At 43.3% G+C, this 23,562-nt stretch overlaps 1 protein-coding gene across 1 annotated transcript; it reads right to left on the reverse strand.

Moving 5' to 3' along the window:
- Nucleotides 1–229: 229 nt before the first annotated feature.
- NUTF2 (nuclear transport factor 2) lies at nucleotides 230–22,416 on the reverse strand. Its single transcript, XM_071440640.1, has 5 exons — nucleotides 22,296–22,416; nucleotides 13,771–13,895; nucleotides 11,787–11,858; nucleotides 7,624–7,722; nucleotides 230–822 (listed from the first exon to the last, which is right to left on the reverse strand). Exons 2-5 carry the CDS (start codon nucleotides 13,867–13,869, stop codon nucleotides 709–711), a joined length of 384 nt encoding a protein of 127 aa, XP_071296741.1. The 5' UTR covers nucleotides 13,870–13,895; nucleotides 22,296–22,416; the 3' UTR covers nucleotides 230–708.
- Between the last annotated feature and the right edge of the window lie 1,146 nt (nucleotides 22,417–23,562).

Below are 23,562 nucleotides of genomic sequence, written 5' to 3' on the forward strand. Positions count from 1 at the left end.
GAAGCTGTCAATGTTCAAAACTGAGCCAGAAGGCTCTGTTATAAAAGCTGCTGAGAAGGAGAGGAGAAGGTGTATGAAGGAGGGCAGACCTGCCCTGCACTCACTGCTAAAACTGTCAGGAATCGTTCAGGTCGAGCTCCAGCTCTGCAAGCATTCCCCCAGCAGACAGACACAGTCCACCCCCAGCAAGCGCCATCACACACACTCCACAGCCAACTCATAAAAATAATTTAAACTTTTAAGAAAATCTCTGTTTTATTGTGTAATGTAGCATTGAAACATCTGAACAAATCAATAACTGGGCTGTACAGGCTGCTGTTCTTTCATTTCTTTGGGTTATAGAGCATCTTGTCAGTACATAAACAACAACCTTTTGCATTATAAATTCTTTCCGAGGCATGCTGGTACAACACAAATTTCTCTTATCAAATGCAGCTAAGTCTAAGTTCCAAACATCATGCACAAGAAACTCATCTAGTGACAATGTAAACTCAGCAGAAGGGCAGGTCACAAGTCTTGCTTGCTCACGCTCTGCAGTGCTGCAGGTTTGTGTATGATATTTGGAATGTTCTGTGAGTGTGAATAATACCAGTTAAGAGGAGAGGAGGAAAACGGAAAAAAAAAACAAACAAAAAAGAAAAAAATAAAAGAAAAAAAAAGAAAAAAATAAAAGAAAAAAAAAAGCCCGGGTGCCTCGGGATGGGCTGCTCAGCCGAAGTTGTGCAGTGCTAGCCTGAACATGTCATTGGTGCAAACCCAGGCATCGTTGATGTTCTTTAATAGAAATATCTGGTGGAATCCCATGATAGGATCTTCATCAGCCTGTAGAAAGAGAGGGGGGGGGAAAAGGGTCAAAATACTAATTTCTTTGAGAAACTTATTCTAAAATTCACTATGAGACAACTTCAAGCTAACGTTAACAGTGACATTACATGCTGTAAGATGTGCAGTACCCCAGGAGACACCAACTCCACCAGAGGGTCTGTTCTGAGGGGCTTTGCAGACAAACACCCTGGCCCAGAGACATGGAAATCCTGCAACAGCATCTAAGGTTGGGGTTTTGTGGAAGACTTGCTGACATGGCACTCACCACACTGATGGAACATGCCTGCCTCAGTGTGGAATCACAAACCCCTTGCCCAGGAGTTAAGCTTAAAAGAAAGTGGTTCAATTTTTAACTGCTGAACTTTGGGTTGATGGCAGAAGGGAGTTTCAGGGAGTTTCTGTAGAGGTTGGTATCAACACTTTGCCTGCATGATGCAGGTGACCTGGGCTTTGAAAGCCTTGCCAGAGCAGGTGCAGCTGCCCAGAAACACAGTGCTTCCCATTCCAGTGTCCAGCAACAGCTGGAAGGGAGCAGAGCATTCACTACAGCTGTGACAATGTGTGCTGAGCACAGGGAATGGCTGCAGCAGTGCCTCCACTCCTGCCTGACAATATGTCTGGGTATTTACAGTATTACTACAAAAGCAGAAAAGAGTATCAGAGGGAGACTAATTAGGTACTCCCACCTATTTTTATTTACCCATCTTCTCAGAGACATTGTGCAGGAATTAAATCCTCAAAGTAACAGAAACAATTCCCAAATCAATCAGCTGGAAATCACACAACAGGATTTAATCTGAGCAGCACACAGGACCAACTACAAAACAATCTTCTGATGGTGGCTGTAGTGTGTTCAATTCAGTATTTTTGGAGGATTTTATTTTTTCAACACATGACTATTCAGCTTCAGAAAAGGGAGGAAATTTATAAAAAAGAGGTTTTAAAAGCAGCAGCCAGAGCAGCTGATGAAAGAGGCTGTCAAAGCAATGAATGTTCACTGGCAATGCCCTGCTGCTGATCACTGAGAACAAGTGAAAAGTCTGAAGAGCAAAGCAGACTACAGAATAAACAAAAAAGAAACTTTACTTTAAAAAAGTATTCATGGACTGTGAAACAAGTCAGCTTTGAGGACCAACTTGCAAAGGACATCAGTTATATCACAGAACAGCAAGTGTGCCAGATCACTGGTGGCATCAGGTGCATGGAAAGGAAGCATTCAGATCCAAAAACCACAGCAAGGATTTCACAGTGACAACTGCCTGGGAAGTTAAGAGGTGTACAATGAGTGCAGTTTCTGTAAATGTGTGCTAATTCACAGAGTAAACCAAAGTGGACCCTAGACTGGCCCCTCATGAAAGTGATACTGAAATAATAACAGATATTTCTTTATTAAACCAGCTGAGAGCTTTAAAGCTATCAAGGCAAGCACAGGGTTAGCAGTTGTTAGGAAAGAACAAAGAACCAAAACCCAAAAGTAAGCAAATGCATAAATAGGCAAAGAGCACCCACATATCAAATCCTGCATGCATTTCTTGTAAGTTAAAAAAATAAAATGCTACAATAAAGTCATAAAAGGACAAGAAAAATTATCCAGATACAGGATGGTTTCCTACTGAAGAAAGTAAATTGAGTACAACTTTTCAGCTTGTAAAACTATAATGAGAATGGGGAAAACAGGCAAGATAAATTACTATAAAACCACGAGGAACAAAGTGAATGAGGAAACTACTACAGCCAGAAATTAGGAAGGCAACAAGTAAGGCCAGGAATACGAGCAAGTCAGTGTTCAATACATGACTGAATGAGCAAGACAAGTGCCAGCAGTCCCTGTGCAGCAGACAGGGGCAGCTTGTCCCTCACACCTGCTTTGCACGAGGCTCCCTAGGAAGGAGCCCAGTGTGAACACCAGCAACTCTGCTGGGCTACACCAGCACACAGGACAGCAGCCATGGCAATTATTCCAAAGGAAGGGTTATCCCTACTACACGTGCCCAGAACAGAGGCTCACATATCTGAGCTGTGGGTTTGTGCCTTTTCCAGCTGAGGCATTTTCACTGAGGCATCTATTACAAGTTTGCATAAGTACTTTTCACACCAAATTTGAGCTTGTTATTACTGACATAAGTATGCTTCAAAATATACTTCTGGAAAAAAATAATACCATCTCCAGAGAAGCTTTAGTGTATGTCTCCTTGATTTCTGGTAAGCCTGGGTAGATTCTGGTAAGAGCACTGCAGCTCTTGATGCTTTGGCTTAAGGAGAATTTCCTCCTTTCTTAAGAAATTCAGGGCTGGACACATGAAGAAAGACTAAAAGGGCATTCTCCCCAAAATATTTGGTGTTACAGACAGCAAATTCCCACAATGAAGTCACACATTATTATGTTCTTTATTCCTTTCATGTTATCCCTTCATAGCAGAGAGGAGCAGTATACTTTAGAAACAAGGAAAATCCTAGACTATATTCAAGATGAAGTATATACTTTATAGTCCATTCCCCAATTCTGACTATGTAATATTAGCCCATAGCAAAGGCTCACAGTTTAGTGACTCAAGATGCCACAGAAAACACAGACTAATCCTATTCCATTTTAATTTAGATCTTCATCACAGCTCAGATAAGACCACTGAAACTATCTTTACTTTATACTCCAAATTCAGGCATGTCCAACTCAGGATTTGCATTCCACATGTGAGCCCAGGCTCAAACACAAGGGGCTTTAGTCTTCCTATAAAACTTTCCTTTGTGCAGTTCAAATTCTTCCATGACATCACTGAATTAAAACAAAAATTAAACAAGTCCCAGAATCAGACTGAAAGAATCCTCTGATTTCCAGGCCAGCCTTTTGCTCAGCATGAGCACAGACTACAGCAGCTCTGCATCACAGAACCACAGAACCAGCTGGTCCAGAGATGGTGAAGGTCCACAGAAGAGACCTTTAGAGATCATCTAATCCAATCCTCCTGTCCTGGGCAGGGACATCTTTCACTGCACCAGCCACAGCCTTGTCCAGCAGAGTCTTCAAATTCTCACAGAGCAGATGTTTCACAAGGTGTGCAGGCACCACTTCCCAGGGTTTCAGTCTTCTCATGAAAATCTTCCCTTCTGTCCCATCTGTACATTCCAAGTTACGGTTTCTGACCACTGTCCCTTGTTACACTGTCTGGCACCACTGAGAAGAGTTTGCTTTCAGGTTGTTGGAAGTACTCAATTACTGACATTTTAAGCAGATGCCCTTAGCCACCTCCTCTCCCAGTTCCACAAGCTCTTCATCGCCCACAATCTTGGCAGCTTTTTGACCTTTCAGTTTTTCTCCATCCTTTCTGACCTGGAGGCTCAAAAGGAAGTGCTCAGCTCACAGAGAAGTGAGTCATGTCAGAGTTTGAGATGCAACGCTGCTTTGCATTTCAGGTTTAGCTACACAATTTTCCTCCTCTTGCCTGGTCAGAGAGAGTTTTACTTCTTCACCAGCACCCCCAGCAATTATTGATTGAACTGCAGGGTTGAAACAACCCTTACCTCAAAGGCAAGGCTAATTACTTGAGACTGCAGGTTCTTTCAAATGTTAAGCCTTATTTAACAGGCTTTAAGCAATGCTTTAAGTGTTCAGCATGCATTACAAAAATACCCAGTGATTTTAATTGCAAATTTCCTTTTCCTTTTAAGACTAGAAAACACTGCATAACAATTAGTTATTCACAATTAATTCTGCATGGATCACTTCAAAAATCACACTCTGGGGAGAGCCACAGATCTGCCACATGGCTCTGAGAACACACAAGCCACAGCCATGCTTCTCAGCCGAGCTCAAGGGACAGAAGGGCGAGAAGAGAGCACTCCTTACTCAACCAGGACAGCAGGACTGGAAGACAGGGAAGGCACAGGGTTAAACGTTGTGGAGGGCTAGCCTGAAGACTTCGTTGGTGCACACCCAGGCACCTTGAAAGTTTTTCAACAAAAAGGTTTGTTGGAAGCCTAGAACTTGGTCATCATCTGCCTGAGCATGACAGGAGAAATACATTACTAGGTGAAGCAGACTGAAGATACTGGGTGACATTGTGGATGAACATTGGCAAAGCAGGGTCACACCAAAAGGAATTCACTGCCAAAGGTTTAAACTGATGCTTACTCTTCCTGGCTGAAGCAAGCAAGCAGCACTCAGACAATGAACAGCAATAAAAACCAATATGATTAGAGTAAGTGGATGTATATTTATTATACCTCTACAAAAGGATAACCCCACCCAAACATTAATATCTATCACAATCCATTAAAGAGGATCTTTGAAAGCAATCACTGCACTGCTTTAGCCAGCCAGTTAGATCCCTGCTAGTGGCAGTCACTACTTAGGTGCTCTGTTACTCTGCAGCATCTTCTCAAAGAAGCTGTTGTGCCCCAGCCCCTCAGTGCAGGTGATTATTCTGCTTGCTGCAAAAGGTTGTTTTTTTAAAAATTTATTTATAGTTCATACTGGTATATTAGCATGCTACTGGTGGTCTTGGAAGTGCCCTTCCTTGTGCAAAATTCTCTTACAGTTCTCCTTGAGAGCAATACATGCAGGCTGAGCAGGCACATCACTAAGAAGGCAGCTTTAAATAACAGTGAGCATGCAGCTCCATGTTTGCCTGTTATAGTGTTCCCTGCTCAACTGGAGCTACATGTGAGCCACTTGTTAAAATGCACCACCTGCACCCAGTTACTGTATTGTACACAGAGCAGCACTGAGATGCAGTAGAATGGCTGTCAACATGTGTGAATTGGCACGAGAGAAAAGCATTCACTACATATGACAGCCAGGCTCATTCATGCCACAGACAGTTCCTGATATTTCATTTGTCCACCTCTGTAAATATCACACAGGGCAGAAGCATGAAGTTAAGGTTTTAAGTTGACTTTGACTTTCTGGACACTTGTTCTGTGAGAAGCAGCATTCCTGGGATTAAAATGTGATTTCTAAAGCTAAGGTTTCAGACACATAAATGTGAAGAGTGGAAAAACCTTTCCTCACTTACTAAAAATTCACAAGCAAGTTGTATTTGATCATGACCATAGGCATACTTTAACCCAGTATGTTCTCTCCAAATACCTGGATGCTCTAACACATGATCCCCAAATTATACTGAGTATTTTCAGCAAACTGAAATTACTCAGAGGTTAAAAAAAAATACATCAGAAAATACTACTACAAGTCATGGCATTTATGGAACGCTCCCAGACTGCATTTACAGTCCTTCCATATTAATGGATTATGGTTTGAGAAAACCCAATAACTTTACAGAATCTTTCAGAATTTGGTATCTTGCCAAGGATCCAACACAATCGCTGCTGCAAGCTGCAATCTACTTGATAATTACACAATAACCTTAAAACATGACTGTGCAAAACTAGGTGCAGATGTGACTGGCCCAAGACATGGAGTCAAAAGGTCTTGATCACATCACAGAATTTTGTGCACACCCAAGAGCAAGGCTGAGGAGATCAGCACATCTGTCCTGTAATTCAGTGCTTTCCATGGTCATGTGTGGCTGCTTTTCCACAGAGTGTGTGCAGGTGGGACTGAGCAACACAAAAGCTGGAATCCAACTTGCAGCTAGGAAGCAGGAGCAGCTTCAATGAGAGCCAAAGCTGCCTCTGTTAGCTTTAGCAGTGGTGCTTTACACTGGGCACTGCTCTTCTCAGCTGCCCAGCCCAAAACAAAGAGAACAGCTTAGCAAGCAGATTCAAACACTCAGTCCTATGTCTGCTTAGTAAACAGTACAGTGTCAGTGGAAGTTTGAATGCTCTGATAGTAGAAGTGCCATCAAGTTAGCAGGAAAAGGAAATCTAAACAGCAATTTTAAAACAAACTGGGTGCAGGTAACTCTACGGACTGGATGGCATTAGAGGCCTGACTTCACAGCATGGCTGGACCAAATGAGCTCTGATAACTTCAACTACTGCTACATAATTTCACATTTTTTAACTATTACCACCCACTGTGAGCAAGTTCTGTCTGCAGCTGATTTTATGTACAGAGTATTTTTTGCAAATTCCAGGACAATGTCTTTCATTCATAAGCAGCTTCATGAATTTACAAGTCTGTGGCCCTGGTATATTGGCAGGCTGGGTAAGTTGACACAGTTCAGTTGTATCACTCACACAGCAAGATGGTCATACTAAGCCTGAAATATAATCTGATTCTTCACAAGAAGCAGCTGTTTCAACAATAAGTGTTTGATCTCAGAGGCAACGTTCCCATTGCTGAATCAGTTTTGATTACAGAGGTACAGGACTGTACTAACACCAGGATTGTATTCTTGTGTCCTGTGACAGTAAAAAAAACGTATGGACTCACTGAAGGGTGGTCAGTTAACAAAATGAAGTCTGCTAAATCAGAGCTCAACGCAAACATTACATCAAGGAGGATGTTAAACTAGATGTGCTTAAATTGTCCAAGAACACTGTGACAATGCTTTAAAATGCAACAGAGGACACAAAAACCTTACTGTATCAGGGTAAGGGAAATACTGATGCCTCTAGAACCCACATGGTATTTGTCTGCACAGTAAAATCCACAATACTTTGCTTGGCAGAACATGACTGTCAAATTACAGGTGGTTTACCTAGAACTAGGTATCTGAAGGAAGGAGCATTTCTTGACAGTCTTGAACAGCAGAGGAGCAATATCACAATGCAAGCTTATCCCTGTTCCTTCCCCACCCATGAAAGCATTTAAATGTATTCAGAAATCAGATTATTTAGAACCCTGCAAAAATCTAAGACATAAGCACTCATTAACCTGTAATGGAAAGAGTTTACCTTAAGCTGTCCCACTACCATACTGAGTATACAGCTATCAGGTGTAGGTTGGTGGTCTTGTGCTGTGATGCTGTGTTGTATTTTTTGGAAAGGGAGGCTCTGCAATGAAAAGAAATCAAAATAAGGAAATGTACAGTAATGGAATTATTTAATTTACAAAACAAAGACTGAGCAAATCCAACATTATGAAGTGTTAGACTATAGTTGCAGTACTGCACAGAGCACTGTTGCAAATGAGGGCACTACTCATGTGGGGTAAATTTTAACAGGTGTGTTTTTCAAGCACGAAAAGAGGAAATAATGTCACCATACACAGTAAATGGTATCTTCTCCTATTCTAACTGCACTGCCTGAAGGGCTTCAGATCATCTGTAAGCTCAAAGTTCTTATGGTGAAGGAACAAACCTCTGCTCTGAACTATGTTAAAAGATTTTATCTAATACTTGATGTTTACCAGACAACTCTGAATTTGCTTTTTTGTTAAAGTGGCTATGAATGGAAAGGAAAAGTGGATGAAATCTTCAAGACTTGAAATCCACATATCTACTCTTTCCCTTTTTAATTCCCTTGACACTCAGGAGCCAATGTCAGTATGTCTGGTGGTGCATGTGCAAGGAACACACCTTGAGAAACACCAGGCACTGGAGAACAATTCCTATCTTTCAACTTAGACCACATTCACATTCCAACACAGACAATTCCAAGCAGTGAACGTGAAACACCAGGCAGATCTGAGAGTCCTGCCACACAAATGCAATTTCGGGACTGTTGTCCCAAAAGCTGAATTGTTGCTGAGTGCTTTAGTGGCAGTTCAGGATGGATGGAGCTCTAGGTGCCCATGTGGCAGATACCCAAAGCACAGGAACTGCACAGGACAGCAGCACGTGGCCTTTCAAACCTCAGGTGGCACTTGGATGTCTCTGCTGCATTTGGAAACAGGCTGCAACAGATCCAAATGCATACTGCAACAAGTCCTGCATTTCCCTCTAGTGGAAGGAGCCTCAAAGACTTCCTAGAAGGCCTAGGTAGAGACACAAGTCCTGCTGTCACAGATATGAAGTACAGTCTTGGCTCTACAAGCCTAAGGCTCTAGGAAGAATTCTAGGAAGCTAAATCCATGGATAACAGAGCACAGAAACTGTGGAAGGATCAGAACCTGAGGAAGCAAATGAAATGTAGGGAGCAGCCCTCTAATTAGAGGGACACTATTCAAGAACACCCTTTAATAAAGCCTGTGGTGTTCCCTCTTGGCTGGGAGTGCAATCCCAACCAACTCGAAGTGCAAAGTGAACCAATTGCTTTGCAGTATGGAATAGACATTTAGTAACAACACAAATCCAGAGCTTTCTTTTCTGAATGACCAGCAGAATGTTTTCCAGGGTCACCATCCTGAACTTGAATGTGCAAAATGCCCACACAGCCTGCACAAGCATAGGCTGGAATGTTCCTTTGACAAGAGGGTACTCCAAAGTCGAGTCCCACCTCAGCACAAGAGCTTCTTGTTGAACAAGCCCTGCAAAAGATTCTCTTGAAAAGGCAGAGGGCTGAAGGGGAATGAATGCAATTCATTCCAGGGAGGAAGGAAAGGCTTTGGAATCAAGAGCTCTGCAAAACGGTGACAAGGAACCAAAGACAAGGCTGGGTAAGACAGCAGCTGTTTCAAGTACCTGATTCCACAGGAAAAGAGGAAATGGCCTCAAGCTGCATCAGAGGAGGTTCAGGTTGGACATCAGGGAGAATTTCGTGGCTGAAAATCTTAAGCATTGTAATGAGCTGCCCAGGGAAGTGGTAGAATCAGCATCCCTGGAAGTTTTCAAGAAACAACTGGACATGGCACTTACTGCTATGGTTTAGTTAAAAGGTGGTGCTCAGTCAAAGGATGGACTCAATCTTGGACAACTTTTCCAACCTTCAAGTCTCTATGATTGTCCTCTTCAGAGGCAAGGATCCCAAACAGCTGGCCAGCCTAGAGAGCTACTCATGTGATGCACTGGAAGAAATCCACTGGAAAGAGTAGGAGTGTAGGTGACAGAAAAGATCACTGATGTTTAGGATAGGCAGAGGCTACCTCAAAAGGATACCTACTTATAGACATGCATCTGTACTGGAGTGAGGGATTTCGTGGTATGAGAAATACAATAAAAGTGTCTAAAAAACATGGAGCCACACAAGCAAGGTTTTTACCATCCTCTGATGTTAGAAATTGATTGCTCTTTCACTATGAAAGCTATGGAATCTCCTTGAAGCCAGGTAAGAGAAATTAGGCAAGAATAAAGTTGAGTAGCATAAACTCACTGCTGGCAGCAAGAATACCTGTCTCAGCTTCCTCCTTGGTCCAGTATGTTCATAGAACTATGTAATTATTATCTCAAATGCTCAATGTAAATCAGGCTGCCCCTAATTAGCACAGGCACTCTATGTTAAACAAGTCCAGCACCAATTAGGGCAGAAGGAACAAGTGTCAACCCCCACGCTGTAGCAAGGCACAGATGTGCTGGGCCTGCAGAGCAATGCCCATACAACCTTGCCCTACTATATTAGCAGATTGAAAAGGTGCCATACCATTGCTGTCACACAGCAAAGAACTTGATCTAAAAGAAAATGCCACCTCTTTGTGCTTCCATCAGTTCACCAGCCAGGCACTGAAGGACACAAGACCACAGAAGTGTGAAAGAATTTCAGTGTCAAACTTTTAGGGCTGTGCTGAACTGACTAAGCAGCTCCAGAAGCAGAGTAGGTGAGCACATAAAGCTGACACAGCAATGGGAGCCCAGGCAGCTGAGTGCTGACAGAGGAATGCTGAACAACATTAGAGTCACTGTAAGCTGATACAGCCCATAACGAGCCATGGTGGTGGAAGGGCACAGAGTAACTTCAGTGCTTTTCCTCCTTACTTTAAGCAGATGGATTTTTTCTAAAGCCAGAAAAAAATTCCCTAAAGCAGAGTAGTGTGTCTTCACTCACCAATTACAAATGCAGCAGGCACATAAATCCAGAAAGTCCACCTTGCACCAGTGACAGGGAAGGTAAAGATGAGCTGTGTCACAGTGGGAAAGGGGCTGGATCTGCACTGGGCTGAATCCAAGGCAGCAATCAGACACTGTGGCCAAGCAAATGCTTGGCTGGTTGGGTATCTGAGTGGCTGCAAGCCCAAAAGTCTAAAGAACATTGAGTACACAAACAAGCAACCCTGGAGCTTGGGTAGCTCCTCACCTACAAGCAAACAGTTGCTGCTGTTTCTGAGATGTGCAGCCAACACAGGTACCTAAGGCACAGACCCGAGGGCAAAGCTCAGTCTTTACAGTTAAAGATGCCTTAGGCAAAAGAAGCAATTCCAAAACACAGGAGCAGTAGCTGTGCAATAAGCCAAGTGTCAAGTTACAATTACTTTTCTTCTCAATGTGTAATAAAAATGTCTGAAATACCATACTCAGAGCAGACTGTCTGGTGACCTATAAAGCATGTCCTCTGCATATCTCACAAGAGAAACAAACTTTCTAGTCTCATGACAGCTTGCAAGTACCCCCAGTTTTATAACAGAAGCAGAAGCATGGATTTACTCTAGAAGATAAAAATTCTTTTCGTTTAAATGAACAGAGAATTCCAGTGTCCTCTCACTTGCTGAAGAGGAAACACATTTCAAAGTCCTGAACCATACCTGCTCACATCTGAACTGCTGACAAATCTGCACTGAGGATAAGTCAGCTTCTCCACTATAGAACTTATTTGCAGTTTAGGTATCAGAAAACAAGTTGTTCCTTGCTGTAATGTGTCTAGCCTTTATCACAGACAGATCCAAGTAACAGGATTGCTATTGCTTCTTCCTTGGCATGCCTTAAAAGAGCAAAGGCACCTTTCACTCCTCTAGATCAGAGGCAGCTTATGCATTAGACCTTTTAAAAAAATAAATCAATAATGTCAAATACAATTGCAGTCACAAAATAACCTTGCAAACTATGGAGTCAATTAACATTCCAACATTAGAGCCATCAGTGGAATGACCCACTGGGCAGCAATAATTCATAACATTTCCTGAAGACCTAAGCTGGAATCACAAGTTCAAGATTTTTGAACTGCTTAAGTCTAACTCAAATTTTCAGAAGCAATTATCTTCTAGTCTTCCTAACTGTGCCCAAAACATTCAGCAAGGATTAGAGACTCACAGTGAGTTTTTCAACAATGGCTGCTTTGCCCTGGAACTGCTGTCCTTCCCACGTAAGGCATGATGCATCAATCTGGGGAAAAAGAAAAATGGTATCAACTTAGGTAATCCTTAAGCAATCCTGATAAGAGAATTTATGTGTTTAGCAGAAATCCTCAGAATCCAGCCATTTGAAAACTACCTCAAAGGGATATAGAAAGAAACCAGCAAAATCAATTGAAGAAGTTTAGAACAATCAACTAAAAATTAAGTACACTACATTTCAGTATCATAAGTCTACCAGCAAAAAGAATTCCTGCCTTTGGATAAAAGTCAGCTTTCAGCAGAAAATCTAAAGTATTAAAAATAATTCCAGACACAAAGTCAAGCATGTGTAAAGAAAGAAAACTGAAGAAAACTGACAACATGGGTTGCACCACCAGGGTAGTGCTTCAACTCACCTAACTCAGGCAATTCAAAAGTGACTGGCCAGATCCCTACCTGGAATAGGTGACAGAAGTCTTAACTGACTTGGATTACACCACTAAAGATAAACTGAATCTTGTGGTGGAAGTAGTGATACAGGAACACAAATCAAATCTAAGAGCTCCCTGCTGCATTCCTGCATGCTCTAAAATTTGTTTGCTCCCCCAGGGTCTCTGGAGGGAAAAAGCTCATCATTAAAAGCGCATTTCTACAGATTTCCCCCAAAATTACACAAATTGTGACCTTGGTGCATTTCAGCCATACAAAACAGGGTGTGTTTTCTCCACGGTTCAGGAGCTTCACAAAACAACACACATCAGAGACCTGCATAATAATTCTCCCAATTACATGTGCACAGGACTCTTCATTGAATGATGGAAGGCAGAAAGACCCTCAGGGTGAAAAAAAGCCAGGAGTTCACTGTGTGGAAGGCCCTAAATCCAGGAATTTAAATTAGTCCATACTTAACACCACTTTGAGGACTGAATGTATTTTGGTAGTAAAATACAAACTACTAAGAGCCTCCATATTCAGAGCTGTGGTTGGAACACAAACTGCTTGGTTTTCTTTCTCTGTACACAGCTTCTTGGGCAAAGTCAACCAACAACCTGGCAGGCAGCAAGTACACAACAATCCCAAGAGCAAATGGTATCAGTGCTGCTGGATATCGCTGAGGTGTAAGGAGGGGTGGCAGAGGGTGTTGGACCATTTAAATCCCCAAGAGCTTGCTGAAACTTTAGCTCATCCAGCAGATGAAAAACCAGCCAGAAAAACAGGATATGCTGCTAGAAGACTTGTCAGCCCTGAACCTCTTGCTGCAATTCCTCAGCCACCCAGCAGCATTCCTCACCATCAGCAATCAACTCCACACACAGAGCACTTTGCATGCTCTAGAGGAATCTTCCCCCAAAACTGAAAACTGATGTTCCTTGGGTTTGTTAGTTAGTTTTTAATTCTAGTATCTGAGTCTACTTCAGCGCTAATAAGAAGTAAAAATAAAAACCTAATGTTTGAGGAAATTTAAATTAAATTTACATTCATTTAACATGCTATTCTACATTTTAAACTGGATTTAAAACTGTAAATCTATTTTACTGTTCAGAGGATTAATACAGCATGAGGTCCAAGAAACACCTGCAAGAATTGCTAAACACAGGGTAGGCCTTAAATTACAACCCACCTCAAGAGGGATCCAAGCAAATCCATGCCTGTAAATTAATGGCAAACTAAGACTAGAATGTTTGCTTTTATAGAGCACTTCATGACAGGATTATCATCAAACCCCTCCAAAACAAATCACTGCCCACAGCTAAACAGGGCTTTTGTGAGTCTGACTGCCTGTAAGGCAAACAAAGCTCCAAAGAAAAGCAATAAATAAAAGTGAGTGTGATTGCACTGAGTGGCACTCTGGAGTCAGGATAAAGCCCACGGTCCCACCCTGTGTATTCTCACACATCAAAACAGGGAATCCCAGACAGATAAGGGGACAGAGTCCCAGCTCCCCTTCTGTGGATACTTACATATATTGCTCCTAACTGAGTCCTGTCTGCATCAAAAAGCTGGTAGTAATGTTGTACAAAGCTGGATCCAATCTGCTCCCAGATAGGCTTGTCTCCCATTCTGAATCCTCAACCAGAGCCAGTGACTATAAAACAAGCAAACAAAATCATCAGAAAGATCACAGGAATAAGTGTAACACTTGGCTTGAGTATCAGCATCAAGAATCACAGATCTTCTCAACTGGCCTGAATTTTTCTTTGGGATAAGTAGGACAAACTCACCTCTGTATCCTAGACTTGTAAATAAAAGTCTTGGATACTGAATGGTTTAATTTCTAATTATAGATTTGGTTTGTAGAGCTATTTCAGTATGAGGTCACACCTCATGTACAAAAGTGGAGAACAAGAACAAAACCAAGTGTTACCACCTTGTCTTCACATATTTCAGAAGTTACACCATCTGAACAAGCTGGCAAGTGCTCCCTGTTTCAACTTGATCTCATTTACTGTAAACAACAGACCTGTTAACATGGATTGTCTGCAAGTGGCTTACACCAACTGATTCATGTATTTAGCTCCTCAGGTATTTCACCATCCACAGGCCATTCTAAGAGTGTCTTGTCAATGGCACATAACAAGAATTAATTCACCAGCTCGTTGTTCAACACAAGCTTACTGCCCATCCTCTTCTGGCAATGAGGCTGAAGTAGACTCAATGTTTATCTTTGAACCTGTGATAACTTCAAGATACAAACCATGATTTTTCATAGTGCTGAGAATCTGCAGTTCCTAGTGAAGGTGCATCCCACACTTCTGAACACAAGTCCCTCTGTTCCAGAGGGGTTAAGCATAGAGCATGCACAGCAGTCCAGACAGATGGCTGTATCACATTACATTTCTCAAGAAAGCAAATTCATTTTTATTTATCCTGATCTCTCTCTGAAAGTCTGAAGAATTGTGCTAAAATTCAAAACACAAAAAAGCTGCACTCAAACCCTACTACATTGTATTTTAAGACCTGAGTTTAAAATTATTTGTAGTTATATTTAAGACCTAAGTTCACTTCAAGCAAACTATAATTGCTTAACATCTACACCTGTCAGCCACTAGTCCCTCTTCTCAATCCCTGTCCAGGAACCTTGGAGTTACAGGTTTAAATTGCACTGCAAGCCTAGAAAGGCATGAAATTCTGTTTTAGGACACAGGACATAATAGTTACTTTGGTTTCCTTTAGCTGTCAATTACTCACACACCTGTGTAAGATTTAACAAATTCCTAAGAGAAGCAAAATACACATTCCCAAAACCTCCACAGAGGATACTCCCAGGCCCAGCTTTCTGTGCACAGTTGGACAAGAAAGCTCTTTTCATATTTTAGGCCTCTGAGCTTTACTCATACAAAGGGAACTGAAATGGGTTCAGACTCTAGGTTGGAAGTATTAAGGTCATACAGATTTGGCCAGACTTACAGAAGAGCAAATCTCTTGTGTCAGATCAATGGCCTAACAGCAGGTAGCATCTGTGTTTTCAGGGTGGTAAATTCGACTCCCAAGCACAGCTGCTATCACATTTTAAACATCCTTATTTCACAATCACACACCTGGGCAGTATAGTCAACATCCAAGTCACCAAGCCTGCACACTAACATAAAAATTCAAAGTCTTGTAGCCACATCACTGTCGTTTCAACTGCTCCAAAGAGATCCACAGCCTGGTGTTAGTCACCATCATGAGCTCTCCACTGACACTTGCTGTACATACCTCAGTCTGGAGGAGTTTACCCAGTGTGGCCACTCCTCTGGGAAAACACATAGCAAATTAAAAAATCACCCAAGTACAATAGATTGAAAAAACAAAACAAAACCAGCCCCACACTCGCCTCCCAAACAAGTTAAATCTAGTTCTTTACAAGTGAAAAGGTTGTATTGATTGCACATCCATAATTGCTGCATATCAGCCTAACCTGGAGTTGATCCAGAAATCAAATAACTTCAGCCTGTATTAGGGGATTTTATGTTGAAGAAAAAGCACCCTAAAACCATGGCACCAACTCCCTGGAAACTCTACTGAGTGATGCCCACCCTGCTGAGAGGTAGGACTCATGTCATATTTGGAAACCAGGAGTAGGATTTAAGTTTGATGCCTGCAGTTTCCATTCCAGACCTGTGGGTACCTAGTTTGGGATGGCTGCAGTGGAGCCAACAATCAGCACAGGTAAAAATCACCTTGATTCACTTTGTATGGATCAAGCTTCAATTCCAACACATGAAGTTACATCATTATCAGATATTCCTAAACATCTAAGGGCAAATTTAGTTGACAGTTTTGATGCTTAGCAGTCACACATCTAACACTGAAGCCAAGGACAAAAAATAACCACAGCTTATTCTTCTGAAGCTAAAGCAAGGTAGCTGTTGCCATATTAAACTTCCCCACACACAATAAGTGCATTCACCCTTAACAGCTCCTGTACCATCACACAAACCCAAGACCAAGCTGTATGCCAGCACTGCACCTCATTTAGTCCCTCAAGGCACAACAGCCTCACTCAAGCACCAGATGCCTTCTGTTCAATCCTGAACCTGTCAAAAAGCCTTAGAGACTGTAAGGAACGAAGGAATTCTTATTTTAAATATGGAAAGTAGAATTACGGTTTCTAGATCTAAAAATTAGTATGTTAGCTTGCTATCTCCTCCTAAAAAAGTATTTGTATTTTGAACAGTAAAATACTATTAAATAAATAAAATAAAAACCAGAATAAATTTGACCAATTATAATGTTGATTTTCTCAGAAAAAAGAAAAAGCTAAAAAAAATGTGGTTTAAATTAATGATCCTTGACTAATTGTTTTTGTTTGCTATAATCTTATTCTCTTTCCTGTGCCATTTATATATGGTTTTGCTGAACACTCATTCTTCCTGGAAAGGTTCATTTTCCTTTTCTGATTTGTCACCTTTTCCTCCATGCTGTCTTGTGTTTTCTGCCTGTCATTACAGATGTAAGAAGCTTAGAGATGTACCTAAAGAAAGAACAAGATGGGAATGATCTGTGTCATCAAGCCCAGTCCCTTTCAGTGAGACACAACCCATGTAAGACTGTATTGATACACTTATCAGTACAGTATTTTAATGAGATAAATATAATATAAAAGGCTTTAGGATCTATTGCAAACCTATGAGGAAAGCACAGGTTCTGATATTGTCAAACACTAGGGCAACACAGGGTGTATTTCAGAGCCATTCAGCCAAATCCACCTGTAGTTCACTCAAATCTGTCCATGGTTACAGAAACAAAATATCCACTTAATATAACAGCAGATAAAAGAAGTTTCAATAAACTAGAAAGCTCCTAAGGTGTTGCTTAAAAAGGACACGTGTCCTTTTAAAGGCACCTGCTGAAAGTTACCATTGTGTAAGTGCATTACTGGATATTCCACCTTAATTCCCCATGGAAAAGGAGATCATTTCCTTAAGCTAATTAATTTCCTTGCCTTTGTCACTTCAAAGCAAGCCTACCTCCCCACATCCACTTCAGAACATCATGGTCCATTTGATTCACAGCTTCTTCACAAGGCACAGCTGTAAAGCTGAGCCACCAGCACACAGTGTAATACTTAATTCACATTATTCATTCTATTTCTTGAACTCTGCTTGTACTAGAGAATTTATCCCCACCCCAAATGCCACCCAGCAGTGCTTCAGTGCTGAAGCAGAAACCCCATACAGGGCACAAAAGCTGCAGCTCCCAGCAGCTCTGTCTTCAACAGGTATGTATCTGCTGACACTGCTGAACTGAAGGGCTTCTCTGCAGGGGCCTTTTGCAGTGACATCAAAACAAAACTCTCCAATACCTTTGCCAGGCTGCACACTGACATGTCAAGAGTAAATCCCATCCCTCTACACATCTCTCACCACAATCCCTACAAATCTCATCCTACAAGGTACAAGGTGATTGCTTTGCATCCATCTGCCTTGGCACGGGGCAGACTGCACCAGGAGCAGGACAAGCTGCAGGACCCAGTGAGCAGCAGCACTGGAGAGAAAGCTGCACCCAGAAGACAGAGAACTGAGACTGAGTGAGCTTGAGTAAAACTAGGGTTACACGGCCTCAGGCAGGCTTTTTTATCCACAAAATCCAAAAATACAGAATCTTTTCCATTGCTTGTCCCAGCTTTGGTGTCTCTGTCTACACTCACCCCTCTCCCATCCCTCCTGCCTTAGCTCTGGGTGTGAGATTAGCACCAGCACTGCCCATAACTCCTCAGGGGAGCTCAGTCCTTAAGAGACTCATTTCTGCCACCTGTCTGGATGAAACCTCTCCTACTGCTTCCTTGCCAAGCTACACAACACATGATTCTGTCAGTTTGCTGCAGCACAAAGTCGATCCTTCTGCTCATGCAGCACCACCAGAGCTACTCAGAGGGATGGCTTGAGGAAAAGTCACTTTTTTACTTGGAAAAACAAGACTAGTAAAGAGATTGCCTTCTCTGAAACATGTAAGTGCCAGAGACATTGGGAGCAGGTGAGCTACTGTCACAGCTCTGCAGTATGGAGAAAGAACAAAAAGTTCAGCCAGCAGTTATGCTTTACCACATTATCTGACCTGGACACAGGTAAGGCTGCTGCTATCAATTAAAAAAATTAAGTCATTCTGAATTGGAGAAAGGTAGGCCTGTGATTCTAAAAGAATACAACATTTTCTGAAAAAGTCAACAAAAACTAGCATGAACAATAGTAAAAGATAAATTGCTAAAAAAACCCAGAGGTGGTTGCCAGGGATTGCCACATTTAAAAAGCAAGCTGTATTCAAAGAATCAATGAATAACCATCATAGGCACAGAAGGTCTGTAAAGTTCTTCTGGTCTGCAAAACACTAAGAAAAAACCCACTGAATTTAAAGAGGAAAAACCTCAAACCAATACATTGTAATACTAGTGGAGAAAATTGCCTTCTATTACCCAGTTATGACTATATTTATTCCACAAGTAATCTCAGCCTAAATAAACCATGCTCCCAGGATAGTAAAGCCAGCCCAACACCACCAAAGTTACTCTCTCTTAAGATTGAATTCAAGCTTGTTTTCTGGAAAAATTGAAAATCGGTGCAACAAATTAGCACCAACATCACCCTTAAATCTGTGCTGCTGGTCCAATCACATGTGAATCCACAGCAAAGATGGCTCTGACCATCAGTTGCTGCATCCTTCACTACTGATTAAGAGGAGCAAATAAGGACAATGAAAGCACTCTCAGCTTTTTCAGTTCCTGATACTCTTGCAATTTTTACCACACAGGTATTTTAGATGACTTAGATTAGAGTCAGCAGTCTTTAGACTGGTAAGTAAAGTAAAGCAGCCAACGGTTTTAGGCTATTTTTCCTTCAATAGCTTTTCTTTTGCCACTAAACTTGCAAAGACAGGAGTGTCTCCAGTGTGCACTTTCTAGGAACACAATGCAACCAGCATCACAGGACCAGTTAATCTTCTTTCTATTCAGCTCCACCAACAACCACTTGATAACAGATCATCCTCCTTTAGCAAAAGATCCACTCCCAACAGAGAAACTATGCAAATTATCCCAGAATAATGCAGGTTTGCAAGGGACCTCCTCCAGCTCAAAGCAGGAGGACAAACCTGTTCCACTGCCTGAGTGGCCTCATACAAAGGGCAGCTGTCCCAGCCGTGCCCTTGTGTCCTGCCCTGCCATGAGGTACCCTGAGAAAAGCCTGGCTCCATTCTCTGGTCATGGCCTGACACAGACTGGAGGCTGGGATTTAAGTTCTGCTCAAGTCTTTCCTAGACTAAACAAGCCCAGGCAGAGTGTCCAGTAACACAGGGATGCAGAAATACTGGAACTGACTGAGGGGCATCATGCCTCATCAGCCATTTATCCTCAACACTCTGCAGCTCTGCCTGGTAAATGCCAATTCAGCAGTGAACCTTTCTCATCTGAAAACCTGTAACATTTCCAGTTGAGGAACACATTTATGCATTCAGAACTGAAGGAAAGAAGTGTTTCTCTGATGTATTTCACAATTATCTCCACAGCAGTTGACTGATGCACAGAGGAGAACCCTCTGTGAACTACAGCTCAAGGCCAATCAGAAACCACTGACTTCAGAGACCTCCACCAAGTAATTGCCATGGACTGCTCTGTGCCAGAAATGACATTATCCTAAATATGCTTTTAGAGCTAAAAATAATTAAGCCTAGATATGTGAACAGTGAAAGGATGGAAAGGCAGAATAGAATGGGGAAGATGACAAGGTCCAGACTATTTCCTTTTGGGGAAATACTTTCCCCTTCTTAGTCTTTTTATTCCTCTACTCCAACTTTGTTAAAACAAATTAATGAGGGAATTATGCTAACCTGAAGTGCATCTTCGTTAGAAATGTCAGCAAGTGTAAGGCCACTAGTACACAAAGCACCTGAGGAAGACTCTGGGAAAGCTTTCACTGTACCTGCAGCTCAATGCTCACCCCAATTGCAACTTGACAACCCAAGAAAGCCACACAGAGTCAGTCAGGAGGATTTTCAAACACACAGACATATATTACAGATAACTGCAGAGGGGGACATAATGCTTTGTTGTTAAGCAAAAGCCACAATGCTACACAACTGCCTTTTTTTCCAGAACACTCTTCATGCAAGCCAAAAACTGAATTCAAGCTTGCAAGGCTGAAGCCACATTCCCTTTATCCAAAATGAATACAGGACTGCCCAGTTTAAAAAAAAATACAAAACCGGGTGGCACTGGGGAACTGGAGGGGAGAACTGCTACACCCTGTTTTTCTTTACCTTATAGACACAGTAACAAAACACTGAATGGCCAAACTTGCCACAATATCTATAAGTTTCAAAAAAACCTCAAAGAATCATACTTGCAATGTTACCAGCTATCAGTACATGTTGCAATTCCTTAACTAATCATACTCTGCACTTTCATTAACTAAATGTTCCTCTTATTAACAGGGGAAAAGAAATCCCAGCAGAGGGAACTGCAGAAAGTTGTTACCATTTGCATTTTTCCAAAGACCTGAACAAACACAGGTGTTAAGCAAATATATTTCAAATCATCTAACAAGTAACTTGCAACCTTTTAGGCAAATAATAATTAAGGGCCCAGTGGGAAAATAGTTAAATAGTCCAAAAGTGAGCCAAAATATCACCTCATTTTAAATGAGATCAGGCATTTCACTATATACAGAAAATTTGCTATTTCTAGGTGAAGGTCTGTGAAATGCCTTTTGTTTTGCTGCTGCTAAAAGAAAATGTAAAGTCACGGCACACAAATACAGAAATCACTGCTTGAACACAACTTTTCAAGAAGGCAGAAGAGTATTAACTTGAAAAGGCAGATGATTAAGGAATCAGAATTCACTTTCAAGCAACGTCTCTGTAACCAATTCCTGCTCAAGCATTTACCTAGGCTTTTTTTCCCCCCAGTTCAGTGCAGTATGTCCAGCTCTACGATATATTTACACTGGAAATTATGGACTCAAATGAGCTGAATTATTATTTCAGCCGGCCTCAGATGGGAAGTTCAATTTGAATTGCAAGAAGAGGCTTTTAGGGATTTAAATGTCTTCAGAAAGCTATCTCACATTAACTGAATGTGACACACAATCCTTGCTATTGCACACCTTTGCAGGTTTTCATTGTTCTCAAAACTGAAAAGTGACAACAGCCAGAGAAGGCAAAAAAATTTTCTCTCTTGCACATCCTACTTGAAAAGGGCAACTCAATGTAAAAACTACACTATTGCAGCAGATCACTGAGCACATGCACTTTGCTAGCTCCACTCCAAGGAGGCATGAACCTTTCACGTTCATTGTGACCAAGTGATTCAACCATGTCAGGTAACTTCAGTCCTCTCACAACCTTCTGCTAAGACAGAAAACAGCAAGAACATTAAATCCGAGCGCACCTTCTGCCCTGCACAAACCATCTCCTCGCAGCTCCTGGTTCACCCCCTTTCCTCCCTGCGATACCGAGCCCTGGCAAAGCAAGACCGAAGCACGGACGGGTACCAGGTCGAGAAGCTTCGGTGCCTCTGAGGGCAGCGCCGGGCACAGCACGGCCGGGGAGCGCCGGGGGCTGCCGGCGGGGCGAGGCGAGCACAGCCCGCACCCCGCATTGTGTCCCGGCCCCGCCGGAGCGATGCGCCCCGAGCCTGCGGGCCGAGCTGGCCCCTGCGAGGCCCCTCGCTCCCCCCGGGCCGCCCGCCTCCCTCAGCCCACCCGCCGGCCCACCCACACGCGGGCCCCGCCGGTCCCGGGCACGGCCGGCGATGGCTCAGCTCCCGCCTCCGCCGCCGCCCCTCCGGGACCGCGCTGCCGGCGCCTCAAAGACGGGGAAGGTCAGGGCGGCTCTGCTCGGCGGCTCCCGCCCAGCCCGGCCCGCGGCATCCGGCAGCGCCCCGCGGCGGGGATGGGGCTGGGCCACGGGGCCGCGGGGGGCGAGCGCGGGGTGTGGCGGTGCCGCGCGCCGGCCCGCAGGCGGTGCCGGTGCCGATCCCGCCGCCACTGCCAGTCGCGCCCCCCGCACTCACCCGCGGCTCCCACTATGGCGGCGGCAGCGGCCCCGTGCGCGGCGCGAGCCCCCTCAGCCTCCCTCGCCCGCGCTTCTGCCCCGCCCCGCTCCGCCCGGCCCCGCGGCATGCCGGGACGGCGAGTCACACCGGCCGCCGGACGCGCACGGGGAGGGGCCAGTGGAACTACAACTCCCGACAAGCCCCGTGCCGTACCCCGCGGTGGCTCATTTGAATGAGGGAAGGGGCCCGCGCGCCGCTGGCCCCGCGGCGGGGCCCCGGAGCATTGTGGGATCGTGGGGGAGCGGAGAGGAGCGGGGCCCTGCGCCTGGGGAGTGACGGGGACGGGGTTGTCCCCCTTTGGGGAGAAAATTATCCCCTTTTGGAACAGGACCTTACCCCTTTGGGACAGGGTTGTCCCCGTTTAGGACAGGGTTGTCCCCGTTTAGGACAGGGTTGTACCCTCTGGGCCAGAGCAGGACCTGCGGCCCTGACTGAGGACGTGGGTGGTCCCAGCCGCAGAACTGCAGGTCCTGAAGTTAATTTTAGTTCCCCCCATAAGAGCTACACAGTGACGATTTTTAAGGAAATTGCTCGATTTGGTTGCAGCGAAGTTAGCAAAGAAGGTGTGAGGTGGTAGGAAAACGCCTTCAAATAAATACTTGTGAAGATGTAAGTGGTCTAAAAAGCATGGTTTGGGTCCCACTGGAGCCCTCCCATATTCCCTTAAGCAGCAGCAGTAGACAGGACTCATAACGGTACAGGAGTTGTCAGGATTTAGGATTATTTGCCTAAATGGGTTGTGGGTGAAGTTACATTCCTAAATTTCTTGTGTGACTGGAAAGCTGAATGGTAGGTGCTCTTGTACTGCAGTGGTGGATATGGGATATGGGCTACTTAGGGAATACATGGCTTGTTAGTGCTTGAGCTCTGCAGCTTGGGGATGCTAGGCGAGAATGCATCATCTTAAATAAAATTATTAAACCTCTGGGCCAAAAGCTATCATATTATTACACAAAAACTTTCAAGAAACTGAAAAACCCTGCAAAACCTAAGGAAAAAAAAAAAAAGGAAAAGGAGCTCAAAATAGGTACAGAACCCAAAAAGGGAGTGACTATTAATCTTTATAGGAATTGTTATGAGCTTAAAAATATTGCAAGATATTAGAATACAGGAAGGTGAAGGGTTGAAAGAGAAGAAAAATGCGCACTGAGCAGCAGCAAAGGGTTTTTTGCTAGCATAGTAAGGTGCCTCCCTACAGAATTAACCTCTTAATTCCCTGAGGTAT

This window comes from Agelaius tricolor, unplaced genomic scaffold (genome assembly GCF_023055355.1).
Source record: "Agelaius tricolor isolate 1412-34295 unplaced genomic scaffold, bAgeTri1.0.p SCAF_15, whole genome shotgun sequence".
Classification (NCBI taxonomy): Eukaryota; Metazoa; Chordata; class Aves; order Passeriformes; family Icteridae; genus Agelaius; species Agelaius tricolor.